The sequence below is a fragment of the Jaculus jaculus genome, chromosome 6, assembly GCF_020740685.1.
Source record: "Jaculus jaculus isolate mJacJac1 chromosome 6, mJacJac1.mat.Y.cur, whole genome shotgun sequence".
In the NCBI taxonomy this organism is placed as follows: domain Eukaryota; kingdom Metazoa; phylum Chordata; class Mammalia; order Rodentia; family Dipodidae; genus Jaculus; species Jaculus jaculus.
The window spans coordinates 44,923,985-44,943,438 of NC_059107.1; the positions used below are offsets into that span (position 1 = coordinate 44,923,985).

At 43.8% G+C, this 19,454-nt stretch overlaps 1 protein-coding gene and 1 non-coding gene across 4 annotated transcripts in view; one reads left to right on the plus strand and one right to left on the minus strand.

The window, feature by feature from the left end:
- Window positions 1–19,454, plus strand: part of St3gal5 (ST3 beta-galactoside alpha-2,3-sialyltransferase 5) — a 72,033-nt gene that overhangs the window by 37,339 nt on the left and 15,240 nt on the right. For 2 of the 3 annotated variants that reach the window (XM_045153350.1, XM_045153351.1), the window contains exons 2-3: window positions 3,946–4,069; window positions 7,717–7,828. In XM_045153350.1, coding sequence (XP_045009285.1) covers window positions 3,946–4,069; window positions 7,717–7,828 — 236 coding nt within the window. Of the gene's footprint in view, window positions 1–3,945; window positions 4,070–7,716; window positions 7,829–19,454 lie in introns of those variants that run through there. The other variant, XM_045153352.1, reaches the window with a different exon arrangement.
- LOC123461915 lies at window positions 2,687–2,822 on the minus strand. Its single transcript, XR_006637960.1, has one exon. It is a non-coding gene; the product is annotated as a small nucleolar RNA SNORA70 (small nucleolar RNA).

Below are 19,454 nucleotides of genomic sequence, written 5' to 3' on the forward strand. Positions count from 1 at the left end.
ACAAGCCCAAAATAGAGCTTATTTACTAATGTCAAATCTGACCATTCATCAGATTTAACATATGATTTATCCTGATATGGAAGGTGCAATTAGCACTTCTCGTTCAGGCCTATATACCAGGTTTATTAGGCAGGTACTGACCTGGTGTAATCCCAGTTAGCTTTTGGGGTGATTTTGGTCTCTGCTCCTGCTTGAATTCCGCTGTAGGTTCAAGTAGGCGTGGCTGCGTCCCTAGACCGCTGGTCTGTTCATGGAGCTGGGCACTGGTGGTGAGGAAGGGGAGGCTGCTGATGCTACTCTAGTTCTCTTGCTGGTCCACGTGTTCTTCTACCTTGTGATCTGCTCCTTCGTTGTTCACTGCCGCTCTCCCTTCACATTTCTTGAGTTTGCGGAGAGCTCCAGTGTGAGTGGAAAATCCCCTCGCCTGGCTTTTCCTGCCGCTCAAGCCAAGCCTGGCGGCTGGCTGACCTGCCACCGCTGCGGTTCCGCAGACCTGCTGGAGCCGCTTCTGCTGGCCTGTGTGGGCTCTGGATGCTCTGGATCTCTCCTACTTCTCCGCTGCCATTTCAATTTCCTATATACCTCACTTTTTAGTAAAAGTGTATATTTTGCTGTTTTGTTTTGTTTGTTTTTCCCCCCAGGCTCCTTTGGTGTGTTACCTATGCCGCCATCTTAACTGGAAGTCCCATAGCATGAACTTTTTTTTTTTTTTTTTGGTTTTTCGAGGTAGGGTCTCACTCTGGCTCAGGCTGACCTGGAATTCACTATGTAGTCTCAGGGTGGCCTCGAACTCACGGCGATCCTCCTACCTCTGCCTCCCAAGTGCTGGGATTAAAGGCGTGCGCCACCACACCCGGCTGCAATCACTTTTCTTAGGGTTCACAGGCAAGTGCTTAATCACTAAGCCATCTCTCCAGCCCCTATCCCCCCATTTTTAATACAGAGTCTTTCTGTGTCTCTGTAGCCCAGGCTAAACTTGAACTCACCATCCTCCTGCCTCAGCTTCCCTTGTGCAGAGGTTATAGGCATTCATCTCCTGATAGACATTCAGCACTTCCTTCTCCATAATTTGTGACATTCATTAATCTACTCTTTGTTTCCTTTATTTTGTCATTTTAATAATTTTAGGATTTGTACAGGATGTAACCTTTTAATATCAACTCTTTATAATGCTCTCTAGTTTCATCTAGTCATTGCTTGTATGAAGAACTCATTCCTGGGCTGGAGAGATGGATTAGCAGTCAATGCACTTGCCTTTGAAGCCTAAGAACCCAGGTTCAATTCCCCAGATCCCACATAAGCCAGATGCACATGGTGGCGCATGCATCTGTAGTTTGTTTGTAGTGGCTAGAGGCCCTGGTGTGCCCATTCTTTCTCTCTTTCTGTATAATAAATGAGTTAAAATAAAATATTAAAGAAAGAACTCATTCCTTTTTATTGTCTTACTGTATCCCACAGGGTGACTATATCACTTTAAAATATCTTAAAAGCTCAATCCACTGTGGTGCTTTGATTCATGTTTCCCCCATAAACTTAGGTGTTCTGAATGCTAGGTTCCCAGCTGATGGAGATTTTGTAATTAATGCCTCCTAGAGGCAATGTATTGTTGTGGGCAGGCTTATGGATGTTATAGCCAGCTTCCCCTTGCCATTGTTGGGCACACTTTCCTATTGCTTTGGTCCACCTGATGTTGGCCAAAAGGTAATGTCCACCCTTTGTTCATGCCATCAGTTTTTCCTGTCACCATGGAGCTTCCCCTTGAATCTCTAAGCCAAAAGCCAAAAGAAAACCTTTTTTCTCACAAGCTGCCCTTGGTTGGGTGATTTCTGTCAGTAATGTGAACCTGACTACAACAGTAAAGTAGGTACTGAGAGTGGAGTCATTGCTGCTAGAAACTTGACCATGTGGCTTTTGGCCTTTGGGGACTGTTTTGTAGGAGGAATGTGGATGAATTTGAAATTGTAGCCTAAGAGACAGCTTGCAGTGCTGTAGGTACAGCATGATGGACTATTCTGGTCAGAGTTGAAAGACCTGAGTGCAGTAAGAACTATGGACTGTGAGGTTTGGCTTATGAGGGTGAGAAAGAGCTTTGCCTGGACTGGGCTAGAAGCAGTTTGTGTGAGAGGCTTGCTGTTATGTTCTTGTCCTGAGATTTTGTGTAGGGTCACATTGTGTAGAAATGGACCAGTGTAAGTAGAGGGATGTGGCACAGAAGAAAAGGAAATCTTTGGGTAAAACTGCTGCCAGTTCAGCTGCAATTGAGAGATTACACCATTGAGATTTGGCCAGGTGACCTGCACTGGGACAACAGAATGAATATAATCTTTTTTTTTTTAATTTATGCAAGCTTTATTAGGAAGGAGGTTAATGGAATAAAGAGACCTACAGCAACATCTTAAACCAGTACCTGTAAGCACACCACTTGTCCCTGACAGTCATGAGTAGGCATTAAACTTGAAACCTTACTTCTTTGTGACATGGCTCTTCTGGTGGCCAGGAAATTGAACTTGGCTCTGTACAGGTCCTCAATCACATGTTCATTATCCTGGAGCTTGGTGCAGATTGACATGGTAACTGGCCCAGTTTGAACCCTGGCCACTGTGCCCTGATGCTTCCCAAAGCACCCCTCAATGCCCATCTGGAGCTTAGTGTATCTTGAGATCAAAGATGTGGACACTCACCAGAAAACTATCTCCAAGGTCCCTTAGGGCAATCTGTACAAGCAAAAGGTTACGTCCACAACCAAAGAAGCTGCTATTCACAGCCATTGCACACCAGACCTCATGAGGAAAGAAACTGGCGATTGGCTTAATTGGCTGCAGAAGAATGCTGTCTTTTGAAGGAGCCTGGATGTGGAAAGAGTGTACTGTTCTTCAAAGTCTGCTTTATTCCCCCTTAGATTAACAAATTGGCACACCACCTGGTATTGTGGAATATGAGAAATGCAGGAAAGAGAGGGTCATTGAGTTTGCAACATGGTCTTGTGTTTTGGAAATAGCCATGGGCAATGTGAAGCAGGATTTTCTGCATGGAGACCTGATGGAGCTGTGAGGATGGACATGGGTTGCAGTGGAGACCAGTAGAGAAGCCGGGACCATGAGATGTCTGCTAAGAGAGCTGCTGGCTCTGGATGAAGTTTTCCAGGACTGTGAGTAGCCTAGCTGGAGGGACAGAATTGGAATGCCAGAGACTTGTTGCTTGGTTAGAATTATCAGACTTGGAGACTTGTTACTGACTAGAGTTGTTAGACTTGGAGCTATAGAGTTTGATGTTTGCCCTGCTTAAATCTTATAATGGTTGAATATTTCTTTTCTATGCCCAATGCCATTTTTTTTTCTTGCAGTGTGAGTGTTTATTTTGTGCCATTATGATTTTTTGGAGGGGGTTTTGGTATTACAGCTCAGTTCAAAGACCTTGGACTATAAGGATGTTTGAACATCACTAGGATTGATAAAACTATGGGGATTTTTAAAGTTGGGCTAAATACATTATATTTTATATCATGTATGATTATCAGTTTATGGGGCCTAGGGGCAGAATGTGGTGGTTTGATTCAGGTGTCCCCCATAAATGTAGGAGTTCTGAATGCGAGGTTCCCAGCTGATGGAGATTTGAGAATTAACGCTTGGGAGGCATTAATTGTATTGTTGGGGGCGGGCTTACAGGTATTATAGCCAGTTTCCCCTTGCCAGTATTTGGCACACTTTTCTGTTGCTGTTGTTCATCTGATATTGGCCAAGAGGTGATGTCCACCCTCTGCTCATGTCATCGTTTTCTCCTGCCATCATGAATCTTCCTCTTGAGCCTATAAGCCAAAATAAACCTTTATTTCCCACAGGCTGCTCTTGGTCAGGTGATTTCTGCCAGCAATGCGAACCTGACTGGAACACTCACTTAATACTTCTCCCTTTCTTCTCCTGCTGTCTTCCCCTGTCCTTTTCCCAGGAATGCCAAGTGAGTACCACTTTGTGAAACCAAAAAGTGATTGTTCGAGGACCTCCCTGCAATGGTATACCCGTGCCCAGAACAAGATGAGAAGACCTAGCTTGTTGTTCAAAGACATCCTTAAGTAAGTACAATCTCATGACCCTGACACTGTCTTCTCTGAATTAATAGTATAGATTAATATTAATAATTAATAATAATTAAAATTAATATTAATAGTATATTCATAGAATAGGTAGAAAAGTTCAATAAGAGCCTTAAAAATGGCTGGTGCTAGAGAAATGAATTTGTTCAAAGGATCATATCAAGCCATGTGTGACTGAAAATGCTGTGTATAGATGGAAGGGGCTGATGCATTCACCTGGACTTTATGTGAACAGTGTCCAGTAGTTAACAGTCTCTGTATCTGAACTTGGATCCCAAGAAAACAGCTTATAGTGCTGCTTTCTTCATGTTGTTACATAACAAAAGAAGGCTTTCTTCATTGGCTATTTTTTTTTTTTTTGCATTGGCTATTTTAAGTTAACTTAAGAATGTGTAGTTAAATTTCCCTAAAGACACTTGAATACCACTAAATACTGAACACTTGAAGAGATGGCAGGTGTTTTTTCCAGTTCACCCTGATATCCTGATAGGTGGTAGAAGTAATAAAGAAGGAACTTGGCAGGTTTCTTTGGTATTAGCCAGACCAACCTGAAAATTCTAAAGATATCTAGAAATAGAAAATCTTCAAACAAAAAAAAAAAAATAGGAATACAAGCTGAACATAGTGGTACATGTCTGTAAAGGCAGCATTTGGTAAGTGGGGCCAGAAAGTTCAAGGCCAGCCTGTACTATATGAGACCCTGTATCAAAAAAATAAGACAAGAAGGGAGGGAAGGGGGCTGGGAGAACAAAGAGAGAGGGAAGAAGAGAAAGAAATGATAGAAAACTAACCATAAAATTAGTTTCCCATCTATCTTGAATACCTTAAGAGATATGGAAGGAAAAAGATGAGGAAAAGAAATTTGTGAATAAAGATATGTCTCATTTGATCTCAATAAGATAGTGTTTACTAAGGTCTGTAGCATGTGTAGTACTGTGTCGGGTGCCTGCTTCATGGCCTCATACCAGGCAGACCTCAGTCCTGTCTGAGTGTGGTGTACAGGAGGTTTACTTATGCTGAGAAGTACAGCACATTGAGACAAATGATGTGCTTACTAGAATTACTTTTCAAATTTTTCCTTCCATTAAAAAATAATAAGAGCTGTAGAGAATGCTAAGTGGTTAAGGTGCTTGCTTACAAAGCCTGATGACTTGGGTTTGATTCCCTAGTACCCACGTAAAGTCAGATGCACAAAGTGGTGCATGTGTCTGGAGTTCATTTGCAGTGGCAAGAAGCCCTGGCATGCCATTCTCTCTCTGTTTCCTTGGAAATAAATAAATAAAAATGTTAATCATCATCATCATCAGGCTTGGGCTTAGCCCAGTTGCCAGCATGCTTGCCTAGCACTTCATAAAACTGAGCAGGCTGGCACATACTATAATCCTATCTCTTGGGAGGTGGACACAAGGGGATTGGGGTTTCAAGGCCACCCTGAGACCTGGCTATTAAAAAAAAAAAAGGAGAGAGAGCAAGCAAGCTAGCATGCAAGCAAACTGGAGTGATGGCTTAGCAATTAAGGCACTTGTCTGCGAAGCCTAAGAAGACATGTTTGGATCTCCAGGTCCCGTGTAAGCCAGACACACAGTGATGCAAGGGCACAGTGTTGCATGTGCATGTCTGGAGTTTGTATGCAGTGGCTGAAGGCCCTGATGTGCTCATACTCCTCTGTTTTTCTCTCTCAAATAAATTTTAAAAAATAGGGGAAAAAGGAAATCAAAATTAAAGGATATCATGAGCACTAAATATAGAACACTGGGGTTGGAGAAAGGAATAGGTCATATTGAATTCACAGGATTAAAAATTCAAGATAGGAAAGAGTCTCAGTGAAATGCCTTCTTCCTCCTATCCACATTGCTTTCTACTTTGACAGAATGTTGCTGATTCTCGTGTATGTGACAGTGCCGTGTGGTCATCCGTCCTCCCTTTAGTCAGCCCATTTTCATATACCACTGGTAGCATCCTCTTCACTTTTCCTGGCCTGCAAACTTGTCTTCTCCCCTTTTCTTACTCTCTCAATAAATCTGTCATAACTTTCCCTTCTCTGTGACCATGTTTTTCAGTTCTTTGCTGAATGTGAACCAGAGCTTGAGGCTTGAGAGCCATGGGCTTGGGGCTCTAATTCCATGCAAAGCTCTTCCACAACAACAGTACAATCAAATCCCAAGGAAATGAAGACACATGACCAGGTTTTCATGGAAAGATGGTGAAATAAGAATTCAAACACCTTGCATCAGCTCAAATTTTTTAGTATTTTACATCTACTGTGGACAGTGTAGTATTCTAGGGGCTTTACTTTTAAAACTACACCATCTTTGAAAACTGCATTTCTTCTCCCTAAAGATTATCCCTTATCTTGGTTTCATAATAACATATTTTTTTTAAGTAATGGTTCTTAAATTGTGGTTTAAACATTTTTTAAAATGTATTTGCAAGCAGAAAAGGAAAGGGGGAATGAGTACCCGGGCCTGTTACGCTGTAAATGCACTCTAGCGCACGCGTTACTTTGTGCACCTGGCTTCATGTGGGCCTGGGAAATTGAACCTGGGCTATCAGGCTTTGCAAGCAAGCACCTTTAACCATGGAACCATCTCTCCCGCCCCTGGTTTAAACTTTTTTCCTTTTAGTATTTTTTATTTCTTTAGTTACAAGCAGAGAAAGAGAAGACAGACAGACAAAATTGGCATGCTAGGGCCTCTAGCTGCTGCAAATACTCCAGATGTGTGCAGCTCTTTGTGCATTTAGCTTTACGTGGGTACTGGGGAACCAAAACTGCCTTGTTAGGCTTTGCAGGCAAGTGCCTTAACCACTGAGCAATCTCTCCAGCCCCATTAAACATTTTTTGTTTTTTTCAAGCTAGAGTCTCATTCTAGCCCAGGATGACTTGGAGTTCACTATGGAGTCTCAGGATCTCAGGATGGCCTTGAACTCATGGCGATCCTCCTACCTCTGCTAGGATTAAAGTGTGCACCACCACGCCCAGCTTCCATTAAACATTTTTTCCATTAAACATTTTTAATCTATAATTTATCAGAGTTACTAGAGAACTTACTAAAAATGACTTTTAGATCTCAAAGTAGATTCGTTATTTTCTCCAAACCTGTCTCTCCCTCCCTCCCTCTCTCTCTCTCCCTTTTTGTTTGTATAAGTGCATGAAATTTTGTACTTGTCTAAATTTATCAGATCTATATAAACTTCTTTTTGTTGTGCTTAAGGGTAAGTGTTGGTCTTTCATTTCTATCACTTTGATTTCATGGTAGAAGAATTATGAGTAGATTTTTTTTTTCTTTTGTGTTCTTCTTTTTAAAGGACCAACAGAATTTTAAAGAAGCAAAAAGTTGAAACTAAGATTCTATAGTTCAGTCCACAAATATGCATTGTGATTTAGATTTTATTATTCATGTTTTCTTTCCATTGCAAAAATGTTTTCCCTATATTAGCTTATAACATAGATGTCATAAATAACGTATTTATTTATGTGTACCCTCCTTTCATCATGTGGTGACCTTAAAGATTATACTTGTTTGTCATGTGACAGACAAGCTCCATTTGAACTAGGGTTCTACTTATTTCACGTTTTTCTCTGGGTATCATAGACTGCATTATGATACCTGATTGGCTTTTTTTAGATGTATGCTGCTTGTGTTTGGAGTGTGGATCCTTTATATCCTCAAGTTAAATTACACCACTGAAGAATGTGACATGAAAAAAGTGCATTTTGTGGACCCTGACCGCATAAAGGTGAGATATCTGTGGGGTATGATTTAAAGAAAACACTGCTAAGTCGACAGTCAAGCTGGGACATTATCTGCAATATGTTACAAAGAAATGGTAATGAGCGTTTGAAAGAGCACTGTAAAGCCATCGCTTCCCCAGCCTGCCAATGTCCCTTCTCTTCTGCATTATTGGTTTGTTTTTTTGTTTGTTTGTTTTTTGTTTTTTGAGGTAGGGTCTCACTCTAGCCCAGGCTGGCCTGGAATTCACTATGGAGTCTCAGGGTGGCCTCGAACTCATGGCAGTCCTCCTACCTCTGCCTCCCGAGTGCCGGGATTAAAGGCATGCACCACCACGCCCGGCTTCTTCTGCATTATTGTTCTCCATTTTCTGTCAGTGGGCTGATAGGTATTTCACTTGGCACATTCTGGGTCACCTGGCATGAGTTCATTCACCCTGATGCTGCCCATGTTCCTAAAACGGTCCATGGAAACTTCATCAGTACCACTTGTCATACTTGGACTTTAGCTTGTTTTTTAAATAATTTTTATTTAATTAATTTGTAAGCAGAGAGAGAGAGAAGAGACAGACACAGAGAGAAAATGGGCATGCCAGGGACTCCAGCCACTGCAAACGAACTGCAGACACATGTACCACCTTCATGCATCTGGCTTATATGGGTCCTGGGGAATCGAACCAGGGTCCTTTTGGCTTAACAAACAAGTGTCTTAACCGCTAAGCCATCTCTCCAGCCCCTTTAGCTTGTTTTTTTTTTTTTTATGTTTATTTAGTTAGTTAGTTAGGAGTGAGAATGTGAATACACCAGAGGGTCTCCTCCAGAATCATGTGCCACTTTGTACATTTGGCTTTATGAGGGCACTGAGAAGTCAAACCCAGACTGTCCAGCCATCAGGTATTGTAAGCCCCAGACTGGGGATTTGGGTTTTCTTTTTTTTTTTTTGGTTTGAGTCTCATTCTAGTCCAGGCTGACCTGGAATTAATTATGTAGTCTCAGGGTGTAGCCTCAAACTGATGGCAATTCTACCTCTGCCTCTCGACTGCTGGGATTAAAGGTGTGTGCTACCATGCTTAGCTCCCAGACTTTAGTTTTAATGTTAAGGATTTCGTAGTTTTTCTTTCAGTTTACACTTCTGTTTCTAAATTATGTAACATATTAAATACAAATTTCAAGGGCTGGGATATTGTTCATTTGGTAAAATGTATGCTTAATAATCACAAAGCTCTGTGTTTGACCCCCAGCACCGTATAACCTGGGTGTACTGGCACATGCCTGTATTACCAGATAATGGGAAGTTTCAGGCTGCAGGATCAGGAGTGCAAGGTCCTCCTTAGCTACATAGTAAGTACAGGCCAGCCTAGGCTATATAAGACTTTGTCTCAGACAGCAACAACACCATGAACAACAAAGTTTTCACTGATGAGTGGTTACTCAGTTGAGTTCAGCCCTTAGCAGAAGTGGTTTTCAATGAGGTGGTTGTGATGATCTCTGCCACAGACAGATGCATAGCCTGTGGGGTCTAGTTTCATCATCATCCTATGTCTGTCCAGAATCATGTCTATCTGTAGACGATGGCCTGCCTTGGCCGGGGAGGGGGGCTCTTGCCAAGCCCTCATCCACTTTAGTGAACCAGTAGAGCTCTTGCCACCTGGCTTGTGCCAGGAACTGTGCTGCAGATGCTCTGGCTACATAGATGACCCTGCCAGCAGTGGAGCGTGTAATCTTCTTATCCGCAGCTGAGGGGCTGGAGACAAAGAAACCAGCCAAAGGTCAGTCACCTCAGCTAGTGAGTGGTGGGTTAGGCCAAACTCCTGACCACTGTGCTCTGCCAAACAAGGAGTATCCTTACAGAAGTCAGAAGTTGGTAGAGTGGGTGCTGAGAGGCAAAAATCTCATTTTTTTGTTTGTTTATTTTGTTTTTGTTTGTTTGTTTTAATATTTATTTGTAAGCAGAGAGAAAATGGGCATGCCAGGGCCTCCAGCTGCTGCAGATGAACTCCAGATGCATATGTCACTTTGAGCATCTGGCTTTATGTGGGTCATTAGGTTTTGCAGACAAGCATCTTAACCACTGAGCCATCTCTCCAGCCCTGTTTACTCATTTTTTTAAATTTTTTGTTTATTTTTATTTGTTTATTTGAGAGCAAAAGCCAGAAAGAGGCAGAGAGAGAGAGAGAGAGAATGGGCATGCCAGGGCCTCCAGCCACTGCAAATGAACTCTAGACACATGCGCCCACTTGTGCATCTGGCTAACATGGGTCCTGGGGAATTGAGCCTTGAACCGGGGTCCTTAGGCTTCACAGGCAAGCATTTAACCACTAAGCCATCTCTCCAGCCCCTTGTTTATTTTTTGAAGTAAGGTTTCACTGTAGCTCAGGCTGACCTGGAACTCACTCTGTAGTTCCAGGCTGGCCTCAAACTCATATCTGCCTACCTTTGCCTCCTTGAGTGCTGGGATTAAAGGTGTGTGCTACCACACCTGGCCCAAGAACTTCAATTTTTTTTTACTATAAATATGTAAGGAGCTAGTATTCTTTTTTAATATCTTTATTTATTTATTTGAAAGAGAGAAAGAAGGAGAGAGAGAGAGAGAGAGAAAGGCAGATAGAGAGTGGTTACGCCAAGGCCTCCAGCCACTGCAAACGAACTCCAGACACATGCACCACCTTGTGCATCTGGCTTATGTGGGTACTGGGGATTCAAACCTGGGTCCTTTGGCTTTATAGGCAAATGCCTTAACTGCTAAGCCATCTCTTCAGCCCCAAGAACTTCAGTTTAAAAAAAATGTTTAATTATTTGAAAGACAAAGAGGTGGGGGGGGGGAGAGAGACTGGGCACACCAGGTCCTCCAGCCACTGCAAACAAACTCCAGACTCATGCGTCACCTTGTGCAATCAAACCTGGGTCCTTTGGCTTTGCAGGCAAGCATCTTAACTGCTAAGCCATCTCCCCAGCCCAAGAACCTCAATTAAAAAAAATTATTTGCAAGGAGAGAGTGGGCACACCAGGGCCATCTGCCTTTGCAAATGAGCTCTAGACATGCACCACTTTGTGCATCTGGCTTTACATGGGTACTGGGGGAATTGAATCCAGGCCATCAGGCTTTGAAAACAAGCGCCTTAACTACTGAGCTATCTCTCTGTCCCCAAGAATTTCAATTTTTACCTAAATGCAAATCTCATTACCGCTTAGTAACAATGAAATTTTAGGCAAGTTAATGAATTACACTAGGTACAGTGGCTTGTACCTATAATCCCAGTACTCAAGAGGTGGAAGCAAGTGGATTTCTATGTTTGAGGCCAGCTTGAGCTACATGATGAGACCCTGGCTCAAACAAAAGCTGCTAACTAATTTGTGTTGAGTCCCAGTTTTATCAGCTGGAAAATGTCAGTAGCAGCAGCTAGGGTCTTCATAAAAGTAGAAAAGGTGATATACACAAGACTTCCTTTGTTGTTGGCCTTCCATTCACTTGTTTCTACCTCAGGCTGTGTATCCTGATTTCCATTCACTTGTTTCTGGACCTCACATTGTCAGCAGTCCAGGGAGGGATAAATAAGTCAGTGAACACCTTGGCCTCTGCAGACCTGTGGAGTCTTCCTCTCCCTGCTGTCCGTCTGTCCTCAGATGTTCCCTGCCTCCTTTCATGTCATCAGCACTCGCACATCAGCTCTGGTGGAGCCAGATATGTTCAGTGTCCTGTGCTCGTGTTTCCCTCTTGGCTCAGTCCTCCTGGCCTTGCAGATATCTCCCCTGACTCCTTTTCAGTTTTAAAAGTCTCCTCAGCTCTCTTGGATCAGGTTATTTTAGTCTCGTATCTCTGTTTTCTCTCTCCTGTTGCCCTCTTTCATGCCTCCTGCCCTTCTGCCTCAGGCGTGTCCTGTGGTAGCAAAGAAGCATTTATAAAAATTGAACCTGACATGTTGTTTCTGTCCTTCATACTTTGGTTTCTTTCCATTACCTTCAGGAACATACTGGACTCCTTAGTCTGGCTTCTGAGATTCTTTGCGACCCACCATCCAGCCCTGCCTGTGTCTGATGCACTGAAGCCCTTTCAGAGCCTGCATTGCTCACCCTCAGCCCTTCACTTTCTTTCTAACATCTTTATTGAGATATAATTCACACATCATAAAATTCACTACTTGATGCAGCATATAATTTACTGTACTTAGTGTATTTACAAAACTGTGCTGCCATCACTGTGATCTAAGTCTAGCACATTTTCATCATCCCAAAAAGCAGATCTGAATCCATTAGCAGTCACTTCCTGTCTCTACCACCTCACTCCTGCCAAGTCCTAGGCAACCACTAATCTGTTTTCTGTCTCTCTGGATTTTTTCCTATTGTAGACATACCATGTGAATGTAGTCCTATATCATGGTCTTTGTTTATTGCCCCCTTTCACTTACCATATTCTCAGGGTTCACCTTCCATTTAAAATGAGCACTAGCCAGGCATGGTGGTACACACCTTTAATCCCACTTGGGAAACCAAAATAGGAGGATCACTGTGAGTTCAAGGCCACCCAGACACTACATAGTGAATTCCAGGCCAGCCTGGACTAGAGTGAGACCCTATCTCAAAAAAAAAAAAAAAATAGCACCAGAAGACTGAAGAGATAGCTTAGTAGTTAAAGTGTTTGCCTGCGAAGCTTAAGGACCCAAATTTGACTCCCCAGAACCCATGTAAGCCAGATGCACATGGTAACACATGTATCTGGAGTTCATTTGTAGAGACTAGAGGCCCTGATGTGCCTATTAATTCTCTCTCTCTAATAAATAAATAAATAAGTTTAAAAAATAGCACTAGGGATGGAGAGATGGCTTAGCAATTAAGATACTTGCTATGAAGCCTAAGGGCCCATGTTCAACTCTCCAGGTCCCACATAAGCCAGATGCACAAGGTGGCACATGTGTCTGGAGTTCAGTTGTAGTGGCTGGAAGCCCTGGCATAGCAATGTGAGGTTACAAACGTTAAGGTCACTTTGTCTTCTTATGTAGAACAGTCTCCCTTGAACCCTTAATCTTCCTGCTTCAGTTTCCTGAGTGCTGAGATAACAGACATATGCTACCATTCCTGGCAAGACATGTTTTAAAGTAGTGTGCCAAATCCTAGAACTTAAATCTAATCTTGATGTTATGGTTGGTCAAATTCAGCCCCCAGTTCATTGTCAGGGCTGGACTCTTCATGAGCCAGCCCCTAGCCCAGGCCAGTCAGCTCTCACTCTGGCTCACCTGAGCCGGAAGGTAAAGCCCACTACAGAAGGGTATAAAAATACAGCTATGAGGGGAGGGCATGCTCTTTTAGCTGCCAGTTTGTCACTCCTGAGCCTCCAGGTTCCGATGAGTCTCTTCTTCTCAGCCCAGCTGGGCAGGAGTGAGGGGAGAAACCCCAACCCGTCTCCATCCCCTCCTTGCCCTCCACATGCTCTCCATTCTTTCTCTTCTTTTCTCTCTAAGTCTCTTTTCTTATTTCCTCTAGGCTCATGTGGGCTCTCAGACCACATGGGTGTATTCATTTTCTTTCCCTTGGTTTTGTATTACCCTAAATAAATATAATAATTTCATAATTTAAAAAAAGTAGTATGCCAAAATGCCCTTTTCAGAAAGGTTCTTGCAGGATGTCTAACTTCCTTCTGGTGAAGTACAGGCCTCAGTGGGTATGGCTTAGCGCTGAGGCCTCGGTGTAGAGGTGTGGCTAGAGATGAGGTAGAAATGGGACAGTGAGAGATCTCAAAAGCCATGTTAAGTATCTTAATTTTTTATCTGTTGCATACCATTGACAGGGAGCAGAAACTTTTCTCTCATATCCTGTCACAGTCAGGTTTGCATTGCTGATAGAAAACACCCAACCAAGAGCAGCTTCTGGGGACAAAAGAAGTTTATTTTGGTTTGCTTGAGGGGATGCAATACGATGGCAGGGGGAAACAATGGCATTAGCAGAGGGTGGACATCACTTCCTGGCCAACATTAGGAGGACAGCCACAACAGGAGAGTGTGCCAAACACCGACAAGGGGAAACTGGCTATAACACCCATAAGCCTGCCCCCAACAATAAACTGCCTCCAAGAGGCATTAATTCCCAAATCTCCATCAGGTGGGGAACCTAACATTCAGAACACCTAAGTTTATGGGGGACACCTGAGTCAAACCACTATACCTCCCCAGGATGGAGCAAATGGCAGTGTGGCCCAGATATCCCACATGGTTGAGAGTTGAAGGGCAGCATATGCTCCAGGTTGTCCCTGTTCCGAGTACAGGGACAAGTTGGTTTTGTTTTATTTGTTGTTTTGTTTTGTTTTGAGGTAGTAACTTGCTATGTAGCCCATGCTGGCCTTGAACTCATAATCCTCCTGCTTTAGTCTCCTGAGTGCTGGAATTACAGATGTATACCACCATGCCTGGTGTTATATGTGGACAAATTTGATTGTGCATGCATATTCACAGAAGAGAGTCTTAGAGCCAGGAAAGTGGTCCCTGTTAGTGTCATTGGTTACACCCAACATATTGCAGTGTGGGTGACACCCTGCCTGCCCTTTCAGACCCTAACAATGTCGGGGTGCACGGGCCTGACCTGAATTCATACTGAAGGAGAGGAAGAGTAGCCACCAAAGTTGTGGGTTTGTATTTTCTATTTTAAAATGTCCTTTAATGTGCCACTTGTTAACAAGACCAGTTGTAGTCTCTGAAGGGATGCTTGAACACATTGAAAGTGCGCTTCGGATGCAAAATTGCACTTCAAAGACATTTGAAGAGAGCTGGGCATATTGTGTCAATTCAGGCTTGGGCTGAGTGGTGGCAGCAATTTAAATTTGGCCCACTCTGCTCTAGAGAGCTAAAGACCACAGATCACCCTGGGGATGGCATTCTGTGCACTGTAGTTAATTGTGGCCCAATTTACTCAGCGTCTCCCTCACAGCTTTCTTTCCAGTGCCACAGACCTCTGCTTACTGTGGTTGCAGTGAGCTGAGTTTGCATCACTGAGCTAATCAGTGAGCCCAGGCACCAGCACTCCACACCAGCTTTTCTGTCCTTGGTGCCACTTTGCCTTTTCTGCAGACCACCCTGAACTGTTGTAGGAGAGAAATCTGAGTCCTCCACACAGGCTGTAGTGCTTTGACTGCTTGATGCTACTAGTTAAATAGATCCCAAATGGTCCAGCCTTTATGTCTTCTGATTGTATCTACAGCAGTTTGTGATGAAACCACATCATAAGATTTACTTCTTGGAAGCATCTACTGAGTCACACCACCATGGCCACAGTTCAGTTTGGAGACACAGCATCAACCAGGACAGTTCCCTGGAGCTTCTTTGTAGTTAGTTCTCAACGCAGGGCCCAGGCAGCCATTGATGCACTGAGGTGTTAGTGTAATATTTTTTTGGTTATTTAAATTGTTGTCTGCTGTTAGTTGTGTTAAGGCTATATATAGATAACTTAAACTATGTCAAGAACTGTGCCCTTGCATGTGCCAGGCACTGGGCATGTGCTTTGGGCATCACAGCAGCCCTGGGAGGAAGAGACCAGTGTGTACTTGCAGGTGTGGGTATGAAAGGTTTGTAAGGTAGCTGACCCTGCAGACCCCATATTTGAAGTTCCCCTGTCTTTAAATTTAGAAGACAATCAGTAAGAGAATGCTGTTGCTTACTAACACTTATGCCCTTACCTGTATTTCCAAGAAACATGATCCTCAAAACTATGGAATAGACATGGCAGTGAAGACTTTGCTGAAGAAATTACTTTGACTTGAATACTCTTTAGCACATTTTCACCTTGTGATTTTTCCATGGCAAAATGCCATTTCATTAACCATTGGAACTACAAGGTGACTATTTAGTCTTCATTGTCAGTGGCCTGTAAGCTCAGCTTGAAGACTTGGAAGAACTAAGGCCTTTGTTTCCTTGCCTAGATTTGGGATAGACACCTTGTGTCTTGTAACACTACTGTCCATTCTGGGCTGGGAGGCTGAGTGAGGAGTTAAGAGTGTTTGCCACTTAAGCGTGAGAGCCTCTAGCTGAAAATCACCAAGTTCAACTCCCCAGAACCCACATAAGAAGCTGCGAATGTACGTGTTTCTGTAACCCACATCTGTGGGTGTGGAGGTAGGGGTGGAAGAAACCAGAGGACGGGGCTCACTGATGGACAGGAACAGCTCTGGACTGAGGTAAACTCAAGGAAGTAAGTGTACGGAGCAGTAAGAGAAGGACACTCTGTTCTCCTCTTTCTTCTACATGCACATCCTTGGGGTACACAGCACACACACATGCATACTCCACAAACACCACACACTCAAATAAATAGGGAGCCTAGGGAGATGGCTCAGCAGTTATGGGCACTTACTTGCAAAGCCTTCAGCCCAGGTTTAATTTTCTAGTACCCACATAAAGCCATATGCAAAGTTGCACACATATCTGTGATCTTGATGCACCTGTGACAATGGGAGACAGAGCCAGGAGAGTCCAAAGCTTGTGGGCTACCTAGTCTAACAGTTTGCAGTCTGGCAGCTCATTTACAGTAGTAAGAGACCCTGTCTCAAAGAAGGTGGAACACTGTCACCTCGAAGTCCTCTGACCTCCACATGCATTATGGCACATGCACCCATGCCCCCCCTACAAATTAACATTTAAAAATGAATAAATAGGGGCTGGAGAGATGGCTTAGCGGTTAAGCGCTTACCTGTGAAGCCTAAGGACCCCGGTTCGAGGCTCGGTTCCCCAGGACCCACGTTAGCCAGATGCACAAGGGGGCGCACGCGTCTGGAGTTCGTTTGCAGAGGCTGGAAGCCCTGGCACGCCCATTCTCTCTCTCTCTCCCTCTATCTGTCTTTCTCTCTGTGTCTGTCACTCTCAAATAAATAAATAAATAATTTAAAAAACAATGAATAAATAAAATTTTAAAAGGCCTAGGTCTGGCTGGAAAGAGCCAGCCCTCCTTCACTTCGCTGCCATGGCTCACAGCTTTGTAGCCATTTGCAGTAGAGCAGAGGGCCACCTCCCTGCTTCCTCTCAATACTCCACTTCCTTAATGTGAGCCACTTGTTCCTCAGCATTTTCTTGTGAGGTTCGAGCCCATGGCAAGTAGAAGAGATGCTGAGGTAGATTATAGTTAGAAGAGGTTATCCCAGTATGATCTGGGCGTTCTGAGCCCAGCATGCATCTTTAAAGGAGTTGAAACAAAAGTGTGTATAGACTGGTGGTGACTTGAGACATCTCTAGTGGCATTTAGCTTGCTTGCTTGTTCACTCAAGATCGATTTCCTGCCCCCGCTATGAATCAGGCACAGGAGGGGCTACACAGAGTGTGGTAGCACTCAGCCTTGTGCTCTGCTCACAGTCTAGAAGATTAAATTTGAAGCCTGAAATTGAGCTCTTTGCCAGGATGAGAATGGAATAAAGTTTCACTCCTTTGCAAATGCAACTTCTGAAGAGAAGATTTGGCAGCTCCAGAGATGTGCACACACTTCCAGCTTGCTCACAACTTTTCTTTCCATTCAGGACTTGATTGGGAAGCTGTTCTGCGACTCTGTAGATGTTCCTTCCAACCCCAGATCCATAAAACCAGTTGCTTGGGATGTGTTTAAGCTCTTAAAAATTGCTATTCATGACTGTGGGGCCAGAAGTCTAGGGATGAATGAATGCAGTAGGATAGCCCTTCTCTTGCACTCACATATGCCAGTTTGGCAACCAGGTCCCACTAGGGGTGTAGCATTGCCTGCTGGCATGCTGGGTCATGGTGAGCCCCTGTATTGAGGGGCACAGCACAATGATCAGTTCCTTGCCTGGCTTTCTGACCAGTTCCTTAGGAAGATGCCAGGTGTGGTGGTTTCTGTTTGCTGTAGTAGAGCTCTATGTCATTTCAGGAGCAGGAGCTGGGGAAGTGATCAGCCCAGGCCAGCAGGCCAGCACAGACCCCTTCTGGGTTTTCTGCCTTGAAACCATAACAGGAACTTGCCTGTGACCACATCTCAGGATGCCACAGTGGGCATGAGGCTCTGAGAATATTGTTTCCCTTTTCTGAAATGAGGTCACATCCTCATAATGCACACAATATGCTCTTCACAGGCACAAATGACTTGTTTAGGCTATAATTTTTAATATTTTAAATGTTTCTTGTGTAATGGGGTAGATGTGTTATTTTATAAATATATTTTACAGGCTGAAGAGGTGGTTCAGCAGTTAAAGGTGCTTGCTTGTTTGCAAAGCCTGCCTGCCCAGGTTCAGTTACCCAGTACCTGTATAAAGCCAGATACACAAAGTGATGCATCTGTAAGGAGTTCACTTGCAGGTGCAAAAGGCCTTGATGTGTCCATTCTGTTCTTTCTCTCACACAAATGATTTTAAATATATTTTATAAAGATCATGTGTGCTCTCCTCACACGTGTTCTCCTCACATGTGCTCTTATGGAGCAGTGTGTCAGGCAGGGCCAGGGTGTGTGAACATGGATGTGGAGATAAAAAGATGACAGGGAGCTGGGCCCCATGAGCAGTTCTCAGGCATCATTTGCAGCACATTCTTCTGGGTTTGCTGCACTCATTTGAGGTCATGTACTTGGCATGCAACAGCTGTTCCTGCTCATACAAACCACTGTCCTGCTGTGGAAATGCACATGAAACCAGCAGTTTTTATGTTTCCTGTAACATTTGTATTAGTTACTTTGCTTGTGGCTGCAACAAAACCCCTGACAGGAAGCAGCTTCAGGAGGGAAGGGTTTACCTCCCCCAGCTTAGTTTGAGGCTGTGCAGCCCCTCATGGGAGAAGGCCTGACAGCAGGTGCATGAGGCAGCTGGTCGCACCTCTGTAGTCAGGAGATAGAGAAATGAAAGCTGGTGCTCAGCTCCTTTTCATTGGTCCTGGACCCCAGCCCACAGGATGGTGTGGCTCATATTTAGTGTGGGTCTTCCTGCCTCACTTAACCCAGTCTAGAAACTCCCTCACAGAAATGTACAAAGGCTTGTCTCCTGGGTGATTCTAGATCCTGTCAAGTTGACAGTATTAACCATCACAACATTTAGGCTAATTGTCTTCCTGACTTTGAGAAGCTCATTAATCTGATAAGCATTTTTCTTACCATGCTAGATGGAAACTTGAAATATGAAGCCTTTTTATTTTCTTTTTCTTGTTAAAATTTTTTTTTGTTTATTTTTATTTATTTATTTGAGAGCGACAGAGAGAGAGAGAGGCAGAGAGCAAGAGAGAGAATGGGCACACCAGGGCTTCCAGCCACTGCAAACGAACTCCAGACGCGTGCGCCCCCATGTGCATCTGGCTAACGTGGGTCCTGGGGAATCGAGCCTCGAACCAGGGTCCTTAGTCTTCACAGGCAAGCGCTTAACTGCTAAGCCAACGCTCCATCCTGCCTGTTTATTTTTATTTTATTTTTAAATTTTTATTTATTTTGTTGAAAGCAGAGAAATAGGGGGAAAGAGAAAGCTAGAGAGGAGGGGTTCACCAGGGCCTCTAGCCACTGCAAATGTACTCCAGATGCATGTGCCACTGTGTGCATCTGATGAAGCCTTTCTTTAATTGTGGTTTTAAAAAAACATTAACAAAATTTACCATGCTAACCTTGGGGATGGTGAGGAATGCTGGGGACCACACAGCGGATGTTCACATGTTAGGCAAGCACTCCTCCTTCGAGCTG